Below are 21,090 nucleotides of genomic sequence, written 5' to 3'. Positions count from 1 at the left end.
CATTAGCAAATCCGCAGGGAAAGTCAACCAGCCAAGCAGATGTATGTGAGCTTGTGCACGTGGTGCACAGGGCTGTGTCAGCAATGCCCTGAGGGTGGAGCTGACCCCCACCTGGCCTTTTGCCCCAGGAGAGACTGCCTGCTGGTGTGAGCCACTGTCCCAGACTGATCAACCTGGAAAGCTGGGCACAAAGCCTGTCTTGAGAAACCATGAAGACAAACAGAGCTAAGCTGCCCCCAAGAAACTCTGTTCCTCCTGCCTCAGTCATAAGCTAGGGTCTAATTCAGATTTGTCTGAGGCTCCTACATCCAAGTTGTCTGGAAAGGGCTGTGGGAAATCACAGATCTGAGGTTGTACCAACAGACTGAGATAGCGGGTGCCAAAGCCTGTACACTAAAATCCCCAGGTACATGTGGATACCATAGCATCTACACTGCTCCTGTGTACCTTCTGGAAGCCCCTGAGGGCTCACCCAGCTCACCACCCCCTTTCCACCCTCTGAATCCAGAGGAACTAACTCAAGACCGTCAAAAGATGAAACTGTGGGTTAGACTCAGGATAGAGAAAACAAAGCTGCTTTACCCTAAAGGAGGTTTGATTTGCCACGGGGCAGGGGGCAGGGGGCAGGGGGCAGGACCCTCATCCCTGAACCTAGGAAGTAATATCATTCAGCGGTAATGAGAAGCCTTAGACTGTGTTCCTTTCTCCACAGCCATGTCTGAATGACAACAGCACCTCATCAGAGTTCCAGGGTAGCTGGAAGAAACACCAAAGGACCTGGATCATGGTTGGCTACTTCTATATATTTAAGAGGATCTAAAACTGTGTACTCCAGGCTGACCTCAAACTCACTATATAGTTCAGCCTTACTTTGAACTTGTGCAATCCTCCTGTCTTGGCCTCTGAGTACTGGAATTACAGGCACACACCACCCTGCATCTATCCTTGGCTTCGGGTATTAACAGAAGAAGATAGAGTTGGCTGTATACATTGTGACTTAAGGCAATCTCTTGTTCTGTGCTTATATGAAGCAGAGGTGTCACATCAAGATGTCTGTACACCCACGTCCAGCTGCAGTTTTCTCATCTGGCATTGCTGCCTATTGGCCTTGCTACCCTTCTCAGATCCCTCGGTGTCCACCATGCTTACACAGGCTTGCTTTCTGTCCCAAGGGCAGTGTTCAGTCACAGGCTGATTCATTCATCCAAGGCCTACAAGTGTGCTTAAGAATACCCAGCTAGTGGAGGGATGGACTAATAAATACATGAGGCACACACCACCCTGTGTGCCAGTGTGGAGCCAGGGTCTGACTCTTTGGGGGACAGAGGTGGATGAGGACAGACTAAGTGGGGGACTAGCCCTAGTGGCGGAAAGAGTGTGGAAAGAGTGGAGTTCTACTGAGAAAGCCAGGCTTCCCCTTGGCTCCTGGAAAGTCTCCAGGCAGAAAGGGAGTGGGCACCCAAAGAATATTCTTCGCGTGAGGTCAGGGTGCCTACTCTGAAGCTCAGTGGCCTGTTTTAGGGTCTCACTACTGAATGTGAATGTGTGAGCAAGTTGCTTAAACCTTTCTGCACCCACTTTAGGGAAGGCATAGGTAAGGTAAGAATTTTTGAGGGTACTGTGGGAGTCTGGCATACCAACACACCCTCAGCCAGCATCTAGGAAGGCACAGGAGGAGAACAATGGTTACTGCAGAGGTGCTTTGCCTGGGAGGAGAATATTTTGGAAGTCCTAAATACTCACAGAGTGTAGGCAGATGGCTCCTGTGACCTGGAGGAATCTGAAGGTCCCAGAGCAGGTGTGTGACATATGTATTCACTGAAGGCCAGAGGGCAAGAGAACCAGTACTTTACTGTTGGAGGGGCAGACAGAGGAGGTGGGGAAAGGTAGGGAGATGGGAAAGAGGAGGGTAGGCATGGCGCCCTATACTGTTGGAGGAGGGGTCAGCAGGGAAGGGCAGAGGGACAGTCAGCCTCAGAGCCACCATGCCTGGGGACAGAGAGGTATATGCTATAGGGACAGAAACTGCACTTTCTTGCCTTCAATTTCAGGAGTTTCCATCTGGGGGCTTGGAGCCAGCTGCAGAGTCTCTGGGACAAGGCAAGGTTGGGTTCTGGCTTTTGGTGTTGGACAGGGTTTCTCTTTCTTCTAGGGGATGTAAACCCCACAACCAGTCACCTCTCCTTCCAGCACCTGCTGCTCAGACGCCATCCCCCCAGCCCCCCCCACCCCCCTCGCACAACCCTAGGAATCAAAGCACCTGAGTGCCTCCTCCTTAGTGGTATCCCTCAGGACTACCACCAGCACCCTACAGCTTGTCTCCAAGCACCTGTCCTCTCTGGCCAGTAGCTCGTAGCCCACAGCTGGGCTGGGGAACTGTTTTCATGCCGACACAGTCTACCAAGAAGGCAGAGGCAGAGAATCTGCACGCTTAAAAAGAAAAAAGATGGACCTTGGTTCCGAGCTGGCCCTGCGAAGGTCTGGACACCAGGTTCTTCTCACTAAAAGGGTAGTGCGGGGCCTGGGTATCGCAGGATGATTCGTGGACTTGTGGTGCAGGAGGAGGGTGGGAGGCTGATGGTGAATGGGTTCTTTCTTCAGTGTTGGACTAAAGAAGGAGACTTGTTATTTCCAAACTGCAAACAGTCACGCCAAGGAGGGGTGAAGTGATGGAGTTAGCCAGTGCCGAACAGGGAGCCCTCCTCGCGCACAGTCCCTGAATGCGCACCCGCAGTCTTCACGCTGCTCGATGCTGGCATGGTTAGGGCTGGAAACCCGGGTTGGGGGCTCATTTCCAAAAGGCGCCAAGATTGCTGGAATGGCCACGGAGTCCCCAGCTCCTACAGGCACGTTGTGAGCCTTAGGAAGACAAGGAAACTTTACCCCACAAGGGGCCGAGCACGGCCTCCACATACCCTCGGGGCCCGGTCCGCCCCCTCCTCCCGCCCTCTCCCTTTTCCCTTCAGTCCCTCCCCCTCCTCCCCTCTCGCCCGCTGGAGGCAGCAGGTCCGGGCGGGGCCGCGCCGCGGAGCCCACAACCTCGAGCTCCCGCCCCGCCGCCGCACCCGGCGGGACGAGCTGCGGAGCCCTGCTTGGGGACAAGCGGCCGCGGCACTGGGCATGAAGTTGGGTGCGCGCGGGTCTCGGAGCAGAGGCGCGGCACAGCCGGGAGCCGCCCTCGTCTAGAACCCGCTCGGTGCGCCATGGAGATCGGGGGCCCCGGGGCGCCGCCGCCGCCGCTGCTGCTACTGCCGCTACTGCTGCTCTTAGGAACCTGCTTCTTGCCTGGTAAGTTTGGAAACGCTAAACGGGCCTTTTTCTCTCGGGTCCTGGTATCTGGGACTCCGGGGCTAGGGGAGAGGAGGCCCCGGGTTGCGGTGCCAGGCAGCGGGTGCGCGCAACGGGATAGCCAGAGACTCCTCCACCCACTACAGCTCCGATGTCCTGTGGTGCTGGCTGAGCCAGAGATGAAGGAATCAGCCTCCAAGTGCTGGGAGAGTGAAGGCGGGGGTGGGGGGCGGGGGGGGGTGAAGGGGTGGGGAGGTGGGGGGGTGAGGGGGTTGGGGGTGGGGGAAGGTGGTCTGGCTGCATTTCCAAGCTGGAACCAGAATCTTCAACTAGGATAGAGGTGGAGTCCACCTAGGAGGGAGGTTTCATCCTGCCAAATCTCGCCTTCAGACCTCCCCCCCACCCCCATGTCTGTCCCTGTTTTCAGGGATCTACCCATGCCCCAGGAGCTTCCACCCCACCCTTTCTGCCTCCCCAGGCTTCCTCTACCTCTCTTCCTCTAAGCGGACACCTTTCACTCTAACCTGTGACGGGGCTTCCTGCAGTTATTAATCCTGGCCTTCCCACTGAGCAGAGGGGCTGTGCCTTACTGGTTGGTTCAAGATACCATGAGGTTGAGGGGGGAGTTGGCTGGTGGGGGGAACTGTAGGAGTCCCTTCCTGGGGAGTTCCCGTGTCTCTCAGGTGAGCAAGAGCCAGCAGACAGCAGAGGCTCCCCTCCTTCTTCCCAACCCCCTCTTTTGATGCAGCAATCCAGCAAATGGAGGTAGGGAGGCCCCTTAGCCACGTGGGGGACGATGGAGAGGACACAGATGGGCTGCTGGCTGGTAGAATGAGGGACCACCCTGTTCATGAAGCAGTGTGGCCCTTATCCATGGCATCTTGTATCCGTCTATGAACACAGGGTGCTGGTGGCCCTGAGGGTCTGCATTCATTGTCAGGATGTACACTAGAAGCCCAGGCAGCAGGACCACTCCTGTGGACAGTGGCTCAAGCTCTTGCAGCAATGAGAAGTGGTGCCCGGTCCTCTTTCATTCATTCCCCCACCCCCATCCTAGCTGCTCCATACACCTTCTGTCACCCAGCCTCCCCCCTCCCCCACTGCTGTCACTTCATGTCCTTTGTCTCCGCCGGTCACTGGAGATAGGGCACTTCCATCCAAAGTGACTGCAGGGGAGCTCTACGCAATTAATTCAGTGTTCACTATGTCAGTTGTCTTGTTTTCCTGGTGGAGGTGCAGGAGGGCCTGACCCATTCATTCTTGGGGCCCTGGAAAGGCTTCCTTGAGGGGAGGCCTGGGGGTACAGGGAAACAAGGCAACATGCCCAGGGTGGAAGGTGAGGTATAAGAGGAATCAGAAGGAAGGGCTATGATGGCGTGGGGCCTGGTATGGGGCTGGTGGGGCAGCCTCTGTGATCATATGTCCTTAAACCTCCTGCCTCCCCACAGCTAGCAGCCACATAGAGACCCGGGCCCATGCGGAGGAGCGGCTCCTGAAGAGACTCTTCTCCGGCTACAACAAGTGGTCTCGGCCGGTAGCCAATATCTCAGATGTGGTCCTTGTCCGCTTTGGCTTGTCCATTGCCCAGCTCATCGATGTGGTAGGTATGGAGATAGCCTGGTGTTACATAGAACAGCGGGGTCACCCTGCAGGAATTATTACACTGAGACTCCATATGGCTGGATTCAACCAAGGTTGCCAGCAAAATGTCATCCTGAGCCTCAGCAGGTGCTCAGCACCTAGGAAGGGAGGTGAGCATTGTGACTGTGGACCTGTTCATAGGAAAGCTAGTGGCCATGTTTCTGAAAGTGAACAGGGTACCTTTTGGAGTAAAGATCAGAAAAAGACTTCTATGGGTATAAGAGGGCCAGTTTCCTCCTTAGCAGTGGAAACTTTGGTTGTGGCATCCTTTGAGTGGCCACTGTGGTACCCTGGGGGGAAACATTGATCTCAGACTGATTCTAGAGGCCACCAAGTACAACCAGCATGGAAAGTGGGGCTTGGGTGAATTGCAACAGGTCGTGTTTATCAGCATGTGTTCATTTTCCTACTGAGGGTCTAGGAAAACTTCTGGGAGGACATGTGTGAGCTAGGTAGTGATCTTCCTCCAAGGGATCCTGGAGGAAGCATAGGAGGCAAGGTCCTAGCCCAGGGAAGTATGCTGTAGGAGGCTGAGTTGCTCTGTTAGGACCCAGCCTTTCCTGGCCAGGTTCCTCTGCTCCATGTGGAGTGAGACCAGCCTTGGAGGAATTCAGCCATGCATTGGTTCACACCTGTATTTCAGTACCACCCAAGGCTCTGTCTTGTTCATGCTGGGCCTCAGCGTGGGTTCTCTCCTGGCTCGTGGAGTCATGCTGAGAAGGCATGACCTGACCAGTGAGGGCAGTCAAAGGCCATCTGATTTAGTAAGCTCTGGGTTTTGCTGGGTTCAGGGGCAGAGCCTGGATTGGAGGAGAGAGACCTGTCCCTGCAGGGCCATCAGTGCCCTCCAAGCCCACCCCACACCCTGCTACAAGGGGAAGTATTGGCTCAAGGCTGGCACTGAACATGTTGGGTGATCCTCAGCCATTACATATGCTTTCCTGACGTGAGCCGAAAGCAACTGCACCATCTTTGACAGAGTCAGCATCCCAGGGCTTCAGGCTGATGGGATTGGACAAAGAGACCTTGCCAGTTGGGTCTGCTCAGAGCCAGCCACTAGGATTTCATTCTCAGGAGGGCCCAGCATTTGGCCCCCTGAATGGTTCCTACAGTGTCCCTGGCTGGAGGACATCAAGGACAGTGCAGGATGTACAGGCCCCTCAACCTTGCTGAGGTTTGCAAACACAGTTACAAAGTAGTGTCTGGCAGAAGAGACTGTTGGCGGCCGCTCAAGGTTCTGGGGCGGCCACTACCAGGTCTGCCGAAAGCGGTAAAGCTCAGTCTCATGCTCTCTGCCTCAGGAGACATTGAGGCCCAAAGCATACCCAACATCAAGATTTCTGTGAGGGACCTGGCTCCCAGGCCTGATCACTGGCCCTGATCTAGCTAAGGCCACACATGAATATATATACACATGCGTATAGATAGCTCCTGGACCTGGTTTGAAGGTGTACTTAAGTTCCACACCCTGCCAGATACCTTAACCTTGCTAAAAGGGAAGTGCTGGTTCTAGGTTGGCACTGTACATGTTCATAGCTACATTTGTATATAAGGTTTACCTTGTGTCTGGCCTGCTTTGCTTTCTTCCACTAAGGGCTGGTATCTAGGTGCCCTATGGTTGTTCTTAGCCTGCCTGTGTCCCTTTGTGAGCTACCATATCTACTACAGATGCCCTCTCTGAGGTCTGCATCCAGTAAGTGCTTTGCTTGAATTCACACCCCAGCGTCAGCAGCTGCAGAGAAGGCTACTGAATCCCCAGTGATTTCCAATGCTGAGCCCTTGCGAAATGTGCGCCATGGCTCTATGACACGTCTGCAGCATCAAAGGCCCCTGAAGTGTGACAGCCACATGCAGCTGGAAGGCTTATGCTAGGAAAGGAAGACCCAACCAAACCACAGTCAAATTTGTTCTGATGATGCCGGAGGCCTTATGGGATGAAGCAGACAGTCTTCCATTCCCAGCTTCCTTGGGTATGGGTCAAGGTCATGCAGGGATGAGGTTGCTACAGACCAGTTCATGCAGGGACAAGCCAGCTCATGCAGGCAGCACAGGAAGTAGCAGCCTATAGGCTGTTCTGCATTCTGTCTTCTCTCCCAGGGAGGGGACTTGGTCAGGCAACTGGGTGACCTTCCTAGTTGACTGTTCTGGAGAGGACCCAGGCCTGAGGCTGGGCACTCAGGGGGTGCAGCCTGCCCACACATGCCAGCCTATAAGGACTTTTGTGGGGCAGGAGTTATTCTTGGCAAGACACGTTCTTGCTGGATGCCTTGGGATCTCCTTGGTTAGGTCCTCTGAGAAGCCTATTTGTCATGCTTAGGCTGATGAAGGAAAATGTTGGTTTAGATTGGGAAGTAAGCTGCCCAATATGAGGTGCACGCATCAGACCTTTGTGCTCTCTGGCAAGGCTCAATGCTGTTCCCTAGACTGTGGGCTTGAGTTTGCCGGTTCCTCCTGGGTACTGAGTGACTAGAGGATATGGCTATGTCTGCCTTTCTGTCTCCACAGACCCCTGTGCCCACAGGGGCTTGTTCTCCACAAGGGTCCTATCTGTTTTAGGAACTGACTGCTCAGAACATGGGACTCTAACCTGTGGTTCCCCACCAATACTGCAACAGAGGGGCCCATTCCTATGGCACAGGGGGGAAATAAAGGCATAGGGAGGGTAGGTAGATTGGGGCAGTGGCTGTAAGTGACGTCACAGAGGAAAGTAAGGCCTAGATCTCCTCAGCCTGACTGGTTGTTACATGGTGACCTTGCAGTGAAACTACTAGAATCATCCCATGATATCCACCTTGACTCTGGGAGATAGGTAGTTTTGTCAAGACCTCCCAGCCAGTGGCTTTGATAGCAGCACATGGGTTTCATCTGCAGAGAGAGAGGGAGGGAGCAACGTGGGTGGAAAAGGCTGTCAGTTTTCTGGAAAGAAGACTCAGTCTACACGGAGCCTGGAGTCCATTTGGAGCTGAGCTTCTCCCCATGCCTTTCTGGAAAGGTTCCAGGGTCCTTGCCTCCTATCCCTAGCTCCCCTTAGGCTGTCATCCCAGCTGCGGCGTTACCCACAGGGCTGAGACACACCTTCCTTCCCGAAGTTTAGCTCGGTTTACCCATGCCTACAGCTAGCTACGGATAAGTAGATCTAGGCTGGAACCTTATCTTTGCTGAGGGGGACCTCGAACTTCTTTCTTACTTGTGCCCTAGGACGAGAAGAACCAGATGATGACGACCAATGTGTGGGTGAAGCAGGTAAGTGGGGAGGGTGTCCTGTCTCTGCCCTCTGCCCTTTATATCTCCCTCACACATGGCTCTCCACTCCCACCCAGGAGTGGCATGACTACAAGCTGCGCTGGGACCCCAGTGACTACGAGAATGTCACCTCCATCCGCATCCCCTCTGAACTCATCTGGAGGCCTGACATCGTCCTCTACAACAAGTAAGCCCTGTGGGCCCCTGGTAGGTGAGGTTAGACTCCACCCAGCAAGGACGCTGCTAGGAACAAAGAGGAGCAAAGGGAGAGGAAGCCCAATGGTCTAGTTGTACCCACTCTGAGGTACTGGAGAACTTCTAGTTCTGCTGGTCTCCTAAGGGCAGAGAATGAATTGGATATCTTCCACTAGCAGTGACTGCAAGTTCTGTATCAGGCAGGTATCTTTAACCCCTGCCATGTACAAATCACAGTGGACCAGTGATGCAGGGGACTTTGGGAGTAGGTAAAGAGCAAGAGAAGTGCAGTTCCGCAAAGCCTCACCTCTGCTCTTCTTGGTCCCGCCTTCATGCTGTATCCAACACTGGGCACTGAGCCAGTGGGCAAACCCGGTTCTCAAGATCAGCTCACGCCTTGCTTCAACTCCCAGAAGCTGAAGTCCACATGGAGACAAAACCAGTTAGTGGTGACAAGACAGGAGAGCGGCATCTTCACACTTGTCTTTCCCAGGCTCCCAGGCTAGGAGCAGCTGGCTTTCTGAGATGAGTCTTCCTGAGGTGATGTTCTATTCCCTCGGGGTCTGGGTGGGCAGCAGCTTTTGCAGTGCTTACAGACAAAGCAAACAGAAGCTTTTCTACCCTCTAGTCCCAGCCATCTGCCAACAGCCCGCTCCAGGCCCTGGGGTGCCCGTCTGACCTACAAATGCTCCTATTTGATTAAGAATGACTGGGATTCTCTTCCTCTTTAATTGAGCAGAGTACTAGGCGTATCCTCATATCCTCGGCTTGCAGAAAGTGCTGAGGGGTGGTTTTCCAGAATGTGTTATGGGTGGGCCTAAGAATGAGCATAAGCCAGGGAATGGCAGAGTCTACAACTCCTGCTCTTCCCTCAGAATGGCTCTCTGTCTTCTGCAGCAATCCTGCTGAACCTGGAACCCTGGAAGGTTTCTAGCTAGTGGGCCTTTCTGAGGTCCACACTCTGCTTGCTCCATCCTCGAACCCTGTGATCAAGTACTGAATCTACTCTGGGCAGCCTATTGGACCCATGACAAGGAAGGACATACATTTTCTGGGTGGTATTTGTTAGGTAGAGTAGTAGGTGGTGGGGAGCCCAGCACCAAGCTCCTGAAGACAGGCACTCAGAAGTCCCCACCCCTCTAAGGTCACCTTTTTATCTCTCCTACATGCTAGGATACTGTGGAAGGGGCAGACCCCCTTTTTTGTGTGGGATGAGCACTTGAGGTTTATCTGAACAGGACTTGGAGCTGGTGAGGGTTGATAGGACTCTGGTGTCAGGAGGGAGGAAGGCCATTTCCAGCAGTAATCAGCAGCTGCTAGTCAGATGGCTGGTCCCAGCACTGGACAAGGGAATCCCCACTCTTTTGTTGACTTGGGGCTCCCTCTCCTGGAAGCCCAGAAGCTCTCCACCTAGTACAGGACAAACAGAGAGTCTCACACTTGCCTCTGGAATACAGCTTCATGTGATGGGGCTTCTTAGGGGTAGACCCTCCCCTAGCTACTGGCTAGTTCATTGAATCCACTAACTCACATTGGATGCCTCTGGGACCCAAATTCTTGTGCTCCCTCTGGTTTCCTGGGGACTCTAAGGTGCAGAACTGGAAACTGAGGACCCATCATCTTCACTGTGCATCAGCAGCCTTGGCAGCAAAACGCTGACAATCCATTCAAGGAATCTGCCACCTGGGTACCTGGCTGGGCTGCTACTTGTCCCTGGGACAGCAATATCCTTTAGGCATTCTGAGAACCTTACCCTTGGCATTATAAGAAGAAAAAGCAGCCAGAAGTAGTACACAGAGTGCTGAGCCCTGTGGACTCTACTGTCACCTTCTTCATAACTGGGGCTTTGTGACAGTGTCATGTGGAAGCAGGGACAGAATCTGAAGGAGATGGGCTGCACTGCTACCCTCAGAGAACTCCGTCCTCAGAGAGAGTGCACTTAGGAACTGTCTGCAAACACAAACACAACAGCAACCTCAGAGGGAACTGTACACTCAGGTTTATGTGCTCTGAAAAACTTATAAGAGGGGTCCAGCCAGGCTAGGCAGGGCAGGAAAAGCAATTGTACTAGCCCCAATTGTGATTAGTACAGTGAAGGCAGATGGAACCACAGTAGCCTGAGCTATGACTGCTGAGTCCCCAGTGTGTCTCAAGAGTAGGAAATATAGACCCAGCAGCCCAGACTGCAGATGGGAGCCACCGATTCAAGTGAGCCCTGAGGGTCCCCTGGCTGCCCTCCAGAATATTTGCAAAGCAGAGGATCTACTCACTGGCTGCAGGAGAATCTAAATTTGTGCCTGGAGTGTTTAGGCTTTGATTTTTGGAGAGATGGGACTGAGAGAAGGAAACAAAACCAAGCCTGATTCTACATGGCCTGAAATGTGCCGCAAGATCCACCCCCAGGTACCCGGAGGGAACCTCAGCTTCTGTGGAAGCTAGGCTGTACTCTGTGCAATGTGCATTCAGGAGCCTCATTGGGGTGCATAGAGAGCAGCGTTTCCAGCTTCTTCTATATGCAGCACAGCAACATAGGAGAAAACTGGTAGCATTAGCCTAGGATGTGTTAACGTGCAGGAGGATCCAGGGTTGGCACCCACTGAAACTATAAGAGGCTCATGGACTTGGCTTCTGGACTTGGGAATGGTGCTGCAGGATTTTGGCTAGCACAGGAAGGTTCATTAAGATTCCCAGGAGGCCACCATGGGCCTTGGTCTAGACCTGAGGAGCTGGTCAGGGGAGCAGGGCCAGTGGCTGATGAAATTCAGGTACCTGGGTCCTTCTGCCTAAGAACTTTGAAGGACACTAGTCAGTCATCCAGGACTGTGGCTCTGACCTATGCTGTCTTATGAGTGTTGAGACCAAAGCAATGCAAGCTGGTGCCATTGCTGAGGGATTTAATCAGGCTTCAGAGAACTCGTTAGCTATAAATCGAGGTTTCCCGTCAGCATTTCCGAGCTGAAGCTGGCAGTGTTTGCCCAGAGCGTGTTGGTGCATTGCTCTCTCATGGCCTGTGAATGCTAATCTAGGACTGGAGTGAACACCCGGGCCTGTGAAGAAGCCAAGGCCTAAAGAAAGACACTGCGGCCCAGGTTTCACAGGGCAAATAGAGTAGAGGCTGGGCTCTGAAGACCAGTTCTGGGGAGGATTGTGAAGGTGAGCAGGGCAAGGAAGGTTTCTTGAGAACTGCTTCCCAGTGTCACCGAGTTCCAATAATGTGTAAAAGGGAGCATAGCAGCACCATTCATGAAGCTCAGAGGTCGAGGCTGGACCTCTGCTTAAGGGGAGGGCCCTGAAGGACAGCAGCCTCATGTGCCACTGCTCAACCTGACACACATCCTCTAAGACAGAGAGGCAGGAAGCTAACACTGGAGGCTGAATTACACAGCTGGAGTCCACATCCAGCCCATGCCATGACTTGTAGGGAGGTGGCCTCCAAATTCTTGGTGCCAGTGGAGAGGAGGACGCCTTCTCAGGCTGCAATGGCAGAAGGTCAGGGTTGATCCGTCCTGAGCATGGGCTCAGTCCAGGGGATTTGTCCTGTGAAGCATTGTGGGCACCTATACATTGCTATTTCTGTACCCAGGGTCTTCTGTATGGATAAGATGGGCAGAGAGGCCAACTGGCCTCCAGCAAGATGATTCTAATCAGGACCTAATAAGCAGCTGCTTGATGTGAGATCCTTTTCATGGGGGATGGGGAAGAGATCTTGCTTGTCTCACCCCTCTGCTCCTAGGCCCAGCAGCTACCTAATCTCCTGGATCAGGCCTCTGGGCCCTCTTGTCCCGCCACTGTGGACACATATACTCTTCATGCACAGTGAGTTTGCTATGGTCCTGCAGGGACCTCTGGGGATATCCATAGATAGTGCACTACAGGGGCGAGTCGTTAGCTCCTAATCTCAAGAGGACAGGCACAACCCTTCCCCCCAGTACATGAGACACTCAGGTGGAAACTGGGGGAAGGCAAAGGGAAATTCTCATGGTGCCTCAATAAGCCGAGGTGACCCAGGCCCCTCTGAATAGAGGTACCAATGCAAATACATGGAGGCAATGGATGCTCAGGAGAAGCCAGTGGTTTGGGCCCACCCTGCGCCCTCACAATAGCAATGAATAAGAGCTGTAACACTAACTCTGCTCACTGGGCATGGGCACCATTCATCCTCATCTTCTCGAACAGAGTTTCACCTTGGCTCAAGGGTGAGAAACTTAAGCATACAGGTGAGTGATGGCCTAGACTACATGGACCACTACACACAGTTCTGCATTCTGTGTGTGGCTAGTGGAGCTGCTGGACAGCCTGGAGGCGTTCTCTGCATGAATATTCACAGGTGTGGTGTATGGAGGGGCAGACCTCATTGCTCTTTCTCTTGATTCCTGCCAGTGCGGATGGGGACTTTGCAGTTACCCACCTGACCAAAGCCCACCTGTTCTATGATGGGCGGGTACAGTGGACACCCCCGGCCATCTATAAGAGCTCCTGCAGCATCGATGTCACCTTCTTCCCCTTCGACCAGCAGAACTGTACCATGAAGTTTGGGTCCTGGACCTACGACAAGGCCAAGATTGACTTGGTGAGCATGCATAGCCGTGTGGACCAACTGGACTTCTGGGAAAGTGGGGAGTGGGTCATTGTGGACGCTGTGGGTACCTACAACACCAGGAAGTATGAATGCTGTGCTGAGATCTATCCTGACATCACCTATGCCTTCATCATCCGCCGGCTGCCGCTGTTCTACACCATCAACCTCATCATCCCATGCCTACTCATCTCCTGCCTCACTGTGCTGGTCTTCTATCTGCCCTCGGAGTGCGGCGAGAAGGTCACCTTGTGCATCTCGGTGCTGCTCTCTCTCACCGTGTTCCTGCTGCTCATCACCGAGATCATCCCGTCCACCTCCCTGGTCATCCCGCTCATTGGTGAGTACCTGCTCTTCACCATGATCTTCGTTACCCTCTCCATCGTCATCACAGTCTTCGTGCTCAATGTACATCACCGCTCACCCCGTACACATACTATGCCTGCCTGGGTGCGCAGAGTCTTCCTGGACATCGTGCCCCGCCTCCTCTTCATGAAGCGCCCATCTGTGGTCAAAGACAACTGCCGGAGACTTATCGAGTCCATGCACAAGATGGCCAATGCCCCTCGTTTCTGGCCAGAGCCTGAGGGTGAGCCCGGCATCTTGAGTGACATCTGCAACCAAGGCCTGTCACCTGCCCCAACTTTCTGCAACCCCATGGACACAGCGGTTGAGACCCAGCCTACATGCAGGTCACCCTCTCACAAGGTCCCTGACTTGAAAACAACAGAGGTTGAGAAGGCCAGTCCCTGTCTGTCACCTGGCTCCTGTCACCCACCCAATAGCAGTGGGGCCCCAGTGCTTATCAAAGCCAGGTCCCTGAGCGTCCAGCATGTGTCCAGCTCCCAAGAAGCAGCAGAGGGCGGCATCCGCTGCCGGTCTCGGAGTATCCAGTACTGTGTTTCCCAAGATGGAGCTGCCTCCCTGGCTGACAGCAAGCCCACCGGCTCCCCAGCCTCCCTGAAGGCCCGTCCATCCCAGCTTCCAGTGTCAGACCAGACCTCTCCATGCAAATGCACATGCAAGGAACCATCTCCTGTGTCTCCAGTCACTGTGCTCAAAACCGGAGGCACCAAAGTACCTCCCCAACACCTGCCCCTGTCACCAGCCCTGACACGGGCAGTAGAAGGCGTCCAGTACATTGCAGACCACCTCAAGGCAGAAGACACAGACTTCTCGGTAAGTCCTTGCCAAAGGTTGTGCATGGGAAGTGCCCTTGGCCCAGATAGGATGAGAGGTTTTGTGTTTCCCACACATGATCCAGAAATCAAGTCCTCAGACAAAGGCTGCACACCTTGAAGGTATATTGTGTAGGTTCTGCCTAGCATGCTTTATAGGTTCCTAGGCCACACTGGGGTTAACACAGCACAGTTTAGCTGGTGGACAGTAAACTTCATCCAGGTTTCCCAAGCAGCAGGTCTGTTTCTAGCACTATGATTCTAACACCTACAAGGTCTTCCTTTGAAGTATTCAGACTGTTAACATGGCTACCCATGTTAGCCTTCCTTGAAATGCAGTGGGGCTGCTGCTTCTGCTGCTTCTGCTGCTTCTGCTGCTTCTGCTGCTGCTGCTGCTGCTGCTGCTGCTGCTGCTGCTGCTGACCTGTAACCCCAAGAACAGCTTTCCCCTGGGCTTCCGCCTCATGAAGCATGGTCCTTTGAACCCTAGAAAGGTTGAGAGGCCATAGGAAAAGAGACTGGAGCTGGCAGAATCTGTGCCCCCCCCCCACCCTCCTGCCATCATTCCTTTTGAAGGGCTGTGGGGTGAGAACATAATGCTGCCCCACTGTAAGGCCCTCAGGAACCTGGAGACAGAATGCAGGTGCTTAGCCAGTCTGCCTGCACTTGCTCTTCATGCTTCAAGCTTTGACTCTACAGAGGCCTGAAAAAGAATGTTCCTCTTAATCTCCTGACAAGTGCTCTTGCACTTTTCCCAGATCGTGGCTCTGGTGAACAGCTAGGCTGGGCATCAGTTTCAGCTCTGTCTGACCATCTTCTCTTTCACATTTGTCTGGCTGCCACAATAAGGGTCTCCAGGACTGGAGTCTGGGGTCAGATGATGCTGAGATGCAGGATTCCTGGTGCTAGGCAATCTGCTTGCCGAATCTGGGTCTGTCTGTGATGGGGCATAGTTTGGGGTGTAGAACCAGAGCCTGAGAGAGAGATCAGGTGAAGAAGGTATCAGAAGAAGTCCTGCCCTTGTCTGTCTTTGTCTCTGCTGTACCAACTGAAATGTCTGTGGCATCTCTTCTTTACATTGACCTTGCCTGGTCCTTTCATTTGTCCCCCCCTACCCCCAGACCTTGGTTTTGCTGACTTCTGCTCATCTTTCCTACCCAGCCTGGGGCTTGCCTGTTGTCCACTCCCAGACACTAGTGCCTTGTCTCCTGGAGCTGCTAAGCCCTGGAAAGAAAAGGAGGCTAATGTCCCCACATCCTAGGAATGGGTCTCAGCTCCCAGAGTCACCCTGTTGAGTCCCTGGAACTTGTGAAGCCGTTCTGGAGGTCTATGGAACATTCTGGAACCCAGAGACATGTCTGCAGAGACATTTGGTTCCAGAGCTGTCTTGCTGCAGCTCTGGGGTGGAGGGAGGGCTCCAGGCGCTGGAGTGAGGCCACCGAGGGAGGATGCATATGACAAATTTAACTGAAATTCTTCTGAAACCAAAGCATCTCCAGCCCAGTCCTATGGCTGGGGCTTGTGACCTCTTCCATCTCTGCTGGCCTGCTGCAGCTGCCTGACCTGGTTCTGGCCCTAGAAAGCTCTCTGACTTAATAGGGACAGGACAGCAGGGCTTTGGTCCATGGCTATGGTGTTTTATCTTAGAAATCTTGATCCCAGGTACAGGGAGAGGGAGGGGAACACCAAACAGCAACTTGCCATGAGGAGCCCTTGAGGGGCTTTTTATTTAGCAGAGATCTATTCATCCTGAAGTTTTCTAAGTGAACATGGCTAGTTACTTTTGGCTTAAACCAACAAGAAACTTATGATTCCTTTGAAAGCTCAGGATAGAAGCCCTTGCAACTGGGGCAGCCTGTCCAAGTGTTTCTCGACTGGGTTGAGTTCTGCTTACCACATCTTACTCCCTGCCGCCCACATATATGCACAGACTTGTTCAGGACCCCCTCATGCCCTGTCCCTGGTGCAGCTCTGATTGAGCTTCGGGGTTATTACAGGCCCTTCTAGACAAATGATGTGCTCACAGGACAATGAAGAGGAAGGAGCAAGACAGTGTGTGACAGCCACCCTGCCTGGAGTCCAAGGACAGATCTGCGCGCAGAAACTGCCATTAACACAATACCAATTCTCAGGCCTAGTTAGACCCAGGCATTAGTCTCCCATGTCTTTGCTTCTGAGAACTGCTTGAGGAAGTGGCTGCCTTGAATCATCCCCTGGCAGAAGCTAGAGTCCACACTGTGGGATCCAGAAGAACCTGTAGATGGAGCCAGTAGTCATTTGGACTTCATTGTCACCATGTGCTATATAGCACAGTCCAATGAGGATTGACTGGGTAGTCACAAGCGGTGGACATATATATCATTCTTTAGTGTGCTTATTGCCACTGTTCACCCTCTGTCTCTGTCCCCCTCCCTCTGTGGAACATCTCCTGGCACCGTTGCCTCCCCACTAGTGCCTGCTCAGGCTGGCTCTGCTGCCCATGTAAGAAGTGGGTGTCCATAGTCAGAACCAGACCAGGGGGCAGCTGTGTACTTAGCCCTTGCTTTTGGGATGGCCTTAGTGATCAGTCCATTACCCAGCATGTTCTGGCTCGTACCTTCTGGGCTAAGGACACATGGCTGACATCTCTCTGAGAGCCACTTTTTCTTAATTTAATTTTATGCTCTGTGTATGGATGTTTTTAACTATATGTATGTCTGTGCACCACATGCACGCCTACTACCAGCAGAAGCCAGAAGAGTGTGTCACCTCTGAAACTGGAGCTTTGGATGGTTGTGAGCCACCATGTGGGAGCTGGGAATTGAACCCAGGACTCTTGAAGAGCAGCCAGTGCTCTTAACCACTGAACCATTTCTCTACCCTCTGGGATTCTCTTCTGACATCTGCACTGTGAAAAGGTAGACTTGGCCTCCGTGGTGCTACCAGCTTTGGAAAATATAAGGCAAACCCCATCCTGAAATCATGGGCCTTGTGTCTGTCCAAAGTAGGCCCAATAAGCTATATTTTGAGTTTAGGAAGCCTGCCAAGCAGATAAGACCATCTAGTTGTACAGTATGATCCCCAAATCTTCTGTGACAGTGTGGACTACCAGAAAGCACTCAAATAAGTCTGAATTCAAAGACCCCACAATGCAGCCTTAGATATGGGTTCTATAGATGCCCAGTCCACCCCATATGGTACCTCTACCCTGCAGCAGCCTCTCTGACCCAGCAGATTCTCTGACCATGCTCTGTCTCACTCAGATGTGTATCCGATGGGAAATACAGAAACTCTAACTCATAGTGCCAGGTTCCAGAAGGTTCATGTGCCCATGGCATCTGAGAGCTAGAATGACCCATGTCTGTGTTTGCAGGTGAAGGAGGACTGGAAATACGTGGCCATGGTCATTGACCGGATCTTCCTCTGGATGTTCATCATTGTCTGCCTTCTGGGCACTGTGGGACTCTTCCTGCCTCCCTGGCTGGCTGGTATGATCTAAAGACATAGTGGCTCCCAGCTCCCAGGTCTTTGTAGGGCCATGCGACTCGTCAGTCACACCCATCTTCCAAACTGGCCATGAGACACCTAGGAGAGAGAGATGCTGCTTCTTGGGAGCTGGAAGTTGACCTTGGTTCTAGTCAGACCACAGGCCTGGTTGGAGCTAGTTGAGGGCTGATACAGTTGCAGGCTGAGTCCCCATTAAATTTTCTCTAGAGCAAGTGACAGCCACCCCTGTCGCTTACAGACAGCACACACCCATCTGTATCACAGAGAATGATTCAGTGTTGATCTCAGTTGCCCTTTGAGGCCACAAAAATTCATCCCTTTCAGAAACCAGAGCCCCCTCATGCTGTGGGATCCATAAGACCCAGGAAACTCCCACGGTACCTCTCCTGTCCACCCCACCCCCTCCCCCATGATGTGGTTCCCTCACCCCTCCAGGCTGGGCTGCTCTCTGACTCAAAGGTGTCAGGCGTGAGCCCAGGCAGGTTTTTATGTTGTTTAGGTTGGGGTGAATTGGTAAGAAACAGAGCAGTGAGCTATGTGGATGGGTTCCACTCACAGGAGAATGAGTGCAGGCCCTCACAGGAAGACTGAAGTACCATAAGACTCCTGCTTCCATCTCAGGGTCAGAGCGCTCTATCATGAGCATTTCCTAGAGTCCAGAAACTCCAGGAGGGCAAGGGCACTGGGAGTCTCAGGGTTATGATGGAGCCAAATCATGTCCCTGGTCTGAGCTATACATCCCTTCACGGATCTTCCTTGATATCCCTGTATGTTTCTGCTTCCTAGAAGACTGAAAGTAAGACTTCTCATCTCAGTCCTGTGGTGATGCCACAGTTCCCCTGAGCATGTCTCTTTAGACCAGCAGGAGTGATGGGAAACCCCTTTCATGTTGTGGAATAGGGTGAGCTGCCAAGAGACTTCTAAGCAAAACAGCCCCCATGGCTCATTGTTTGAGGGCCATCAACCAAAGGTCAGGAGTGCTTCACCCAGTCTGCCTTGCACTTAGGCTGTAGGGAAGACTTGAGGGGCTCCTCTTCCCTTCCCAAGATGGCACCAGGCAGCCTGGAGAGTCCCCAGTGGTGGGATGGGAGAAAGAACATGCTGTGATCACCTCTATGAGATTCCACTGGGTGAAGGGCAGAACCCAAGAAATTACCCTGTGCCATGGTCCCAGTCACCTCTCTGCTATCCCCACCAGCCAGGTGGGTTTCACAGAGCTGGGCCCTGCACCCCCAGGCAAGTTGTCTTAGGCCCTGAAGCTGAGGTCCCTTTTAGGATAGTCCTTGGGACTGTAGAAATGAAAGAAGAACTTAATGAACATGCCAAACCTCAAGAAGGTACAGCTGCTACCTCCGTGTTATGACTTGCCCATCCCAGCTGAATGAGGATGTCAGGAAGGAGGTATGCCAAAGCGCCAGCATTGTCTTTACCTGACTACCTGTAGGCAAATCCACCTTTAAACACAGAGATGCTGGGCATCCAGGGAGCTGGTGGGAGAGTAACCCCATGCTGGAAGCATGGCCTTTCCTATGTATAGGAAGGGGATGCAGAGGCCTGGGCTCTGAACCCTGGACGTTCCAGGTTTTCCCTAGAGTCCTAAGGGCATCGAGGTTCCCATCTGCCATGTTTTAATCTGCCCTCCACTGACTGACTAGGTCACTAGGCCCTATAATGGAACTCTCAGAATGCTGTAAGATAACCCTGGTGGGGAAATTCATGCCAGAACGTGGGAGTCGAGGGGGACACAAGCCCCAGTGATGAAGGCAGCAGATAACACCTGACAGATGTGTGTTCTACCATCATGGTGCATATGTGACTCCAACCACAAGAAATGCAGACAACAGTAGAGATCAGGGCAAGGTCATGATGCCATGGAACAGAACTGCTGTGCTGTTCTCTTCAGGGTCAGGAAAACTGAATGGCTGGAATGCTCCTGACAGGATATCCTGTTCCCCCACAAACACACCCAGAAGCCAGAAAAGGAAAATAAAGCACTGTGAGCACTGTGTTCTCCCCATTCCCACTCAGCAGGCCTTTTGTCTGCCTGCTTCCGGTGTTGATGAAGTTCTATTAGGGTAGAATGCTTGATCTGAAGCTTTTGCACCTGTGACCTTTAAAGAACAGAGACTGTGTAGCCCCAGCTCCTCTGATATGTAGACATTATCTCCCCAGAGCTCCCAGCCCTCCCATTCTACCCCATCCCATTGGACAGCATCAACTCAAATGTGAGTCTTGGAGACCAGTTCAGCTAGCCATCATACGTCTGGGATCCCACACTGGACTCTACAATGTCTGGCTTCTTTCCTTGTGTGGCCAAGGCTCATCTGCAATGTTGTGTGCAATAGGCTTATTGCTGTTGTGTGCTTGTTGGTTCTTAGTTGTTGTTTCTGTCTGAATAAACTGAGTCGTGGTGTCTCCCCCATCAGCGTGTGGCCCTGTCTTCATTTCCAGGTGCCAGTCAAGGTGCTGCTGAGTACCTGCGTTCATCTTTGTGGCCATGTCTCTTTATGTTAGTACTGTTTCTTTGCTTTCTGTATGCTATGATGTCTTGCTATGTTGAGGGGCCTATCAGACTCGAGACTGCTGTTTCCACAGCTGGCCAGTTTCTAGTGCTGGGCTTGCCTAGAGCCTACCCACCTTCATGACTGATGGGCCATTTACAATATTCCTTACAAAACTTACACCAGAGCCAGTTACAAGATAACTAGAGGCTCTTTTGTAGCCCAGAGCCTGAGGAAGTGTCCAGAATATCACAGGATATTTCCTGTGCCCCTCACAGAAACTCTTGTGAAGGTGGGACCACCTCGTTCCCTCACATACCTTCTACCCACTAATGGACCTAGTGTCCCCTACTCCTGAGAAGTTGCCTGGCATGACATCTTCTTAGTAATTGCAACTGACACCCACCTTGTAATGCCATCAACCTCCCAGGGAGTCCCCTGTTTCCCTAGTAATCTAAGATCTAGGTAAAGGGCCCTGGGGTCCAACCCACACAGATAATTCATCCTATAGGTTGGAAATGACCTTACTGTTGCCATAATTCTTGGGCTCTGGTACTTTTCCACTAAAAACATCTGAGAATCCACTGCTTTATACTCTAGGTCTCCTGCCACCCATAGAAATTAAGAGGCATTGGTATAAAGGCACTAGCTGGTCCTGGAATTGTCCTGATCTTTTGGGGGAAAACCTGCAGATCCCTGGTATGTGTCCATCGTGTGCACACTGGTTTTTAAAAAGCTACATGAGAACATTCCTGCCTCCTGCTGCTTCATTTTAGTCTCTTCTATTTCATTCTGTAGAAAAAATGCAGTTGCAACTCCCCAAATTGATTTGCTGCTGACCCACAGCTGGAAGCACACTGCTCAGGACACAATATCAAGGGGAAGGGTAGAATTATCAGGCCCTGGAGTTTGTATTGGGATTTAGATGATTCAAAGCACTTTCCACTCAGATATGCTGTTTACACTAGCTGTTTGCAGGTAG

At 52.6% G+C, this 21,090-nt stretch overlaps 1 protein-coding gene across 3 annotated transcripts; it reads left to right on the top strand.

Annotated features, from left to right (window-relative positions):
* Positions 1-2,989: 2,989 nt before the first annotated feature.
* Chrna4 (cholinergic receptor nicotinic alpha 4 subunit) lies at positions 2,990-20,029 on the top strand. 3 transcript variants are annotated; one of them, XM_052184553.1, is made up of 6 exons: positions 2,991-3,288; positions 4,737-4,888; positions 8,128-8,172; positions 8,250-8,359; positions 12,748-14,122; positions 17,474-20,029. In XM_052184553.1, exons 1-6 carry the CDS (start codon positions 3,204-3,206, stop codon positions 17,597-17,599), a joined length of 1,893 nt encoding a protein of 630 aa, XP_052040513.1. In that variant the 5' UTR covers positions 2,991-3,203; the 3' UTR covers positions 17,600-20,029. The 3 variants fall into 3 exon arrangements, with proteins under 3 accessions (XP_052040514.1, XP_052040513.1, XP_052040515.1); XM_052184554.1 differs by lacking the exon at positions 8,128-8,172 and having other exon boundaries at positions 2,990-3,288; XM_052184555.1 differs by lacking the exon at positions 2,991-3,288 and having other exon boundaries at positions 4,842-4,892.
* The last annotated feature ends 1,061 nt before the right edge of the window (positions 20,030-21,090 follow it).

The sequence above is a fragment of the Apodemus sylvaticus genome, chromosome 5 (genome assembly GCF_947179515.1).
Source record: "Apodemus sylvaticus chromosome 5, mApoSyl1.1, whole genome shotgun sequence".
Taxonomy (NCBI): domain Eukaryota; kingdom Metazoa; phylum Chordata; class Mammalia; order Rodentia; family Muridae; genus Apodemus; species Apodemus sylvaticus.
This window is presented reverse-complemented; position numbering and strand designations above follow the sequence as displayed.

What these genes read in the sequence shown, in the direction of transcription:
- Chrna4 (XM_052184553.1), top strand. Translation starts at nt 3,204, where the DNA reads ATGGAGATCGGGGGCCCCGGGGCGCCGCCGCCGCCGCTGCTGCTACTG. An exon ending in AGGAACCTGCTTCTTGCCTG is followed by an intron (nt 3,289 to 4,736) that starts GTAAGTTTGGAA and finishes GCCTCCCCACAG; the next exon opens with CTAGCAGCCACATAGAGACC. An exon ending in CAGAAGACACAGACTTCTCG is followed by an intron (nt 14,123 to 17,473) that starts GTAAGTCCTTGC and finishes CTGTGTTTGCAG; the next exon opens with GTGAAGGAGGACTGGAAATA.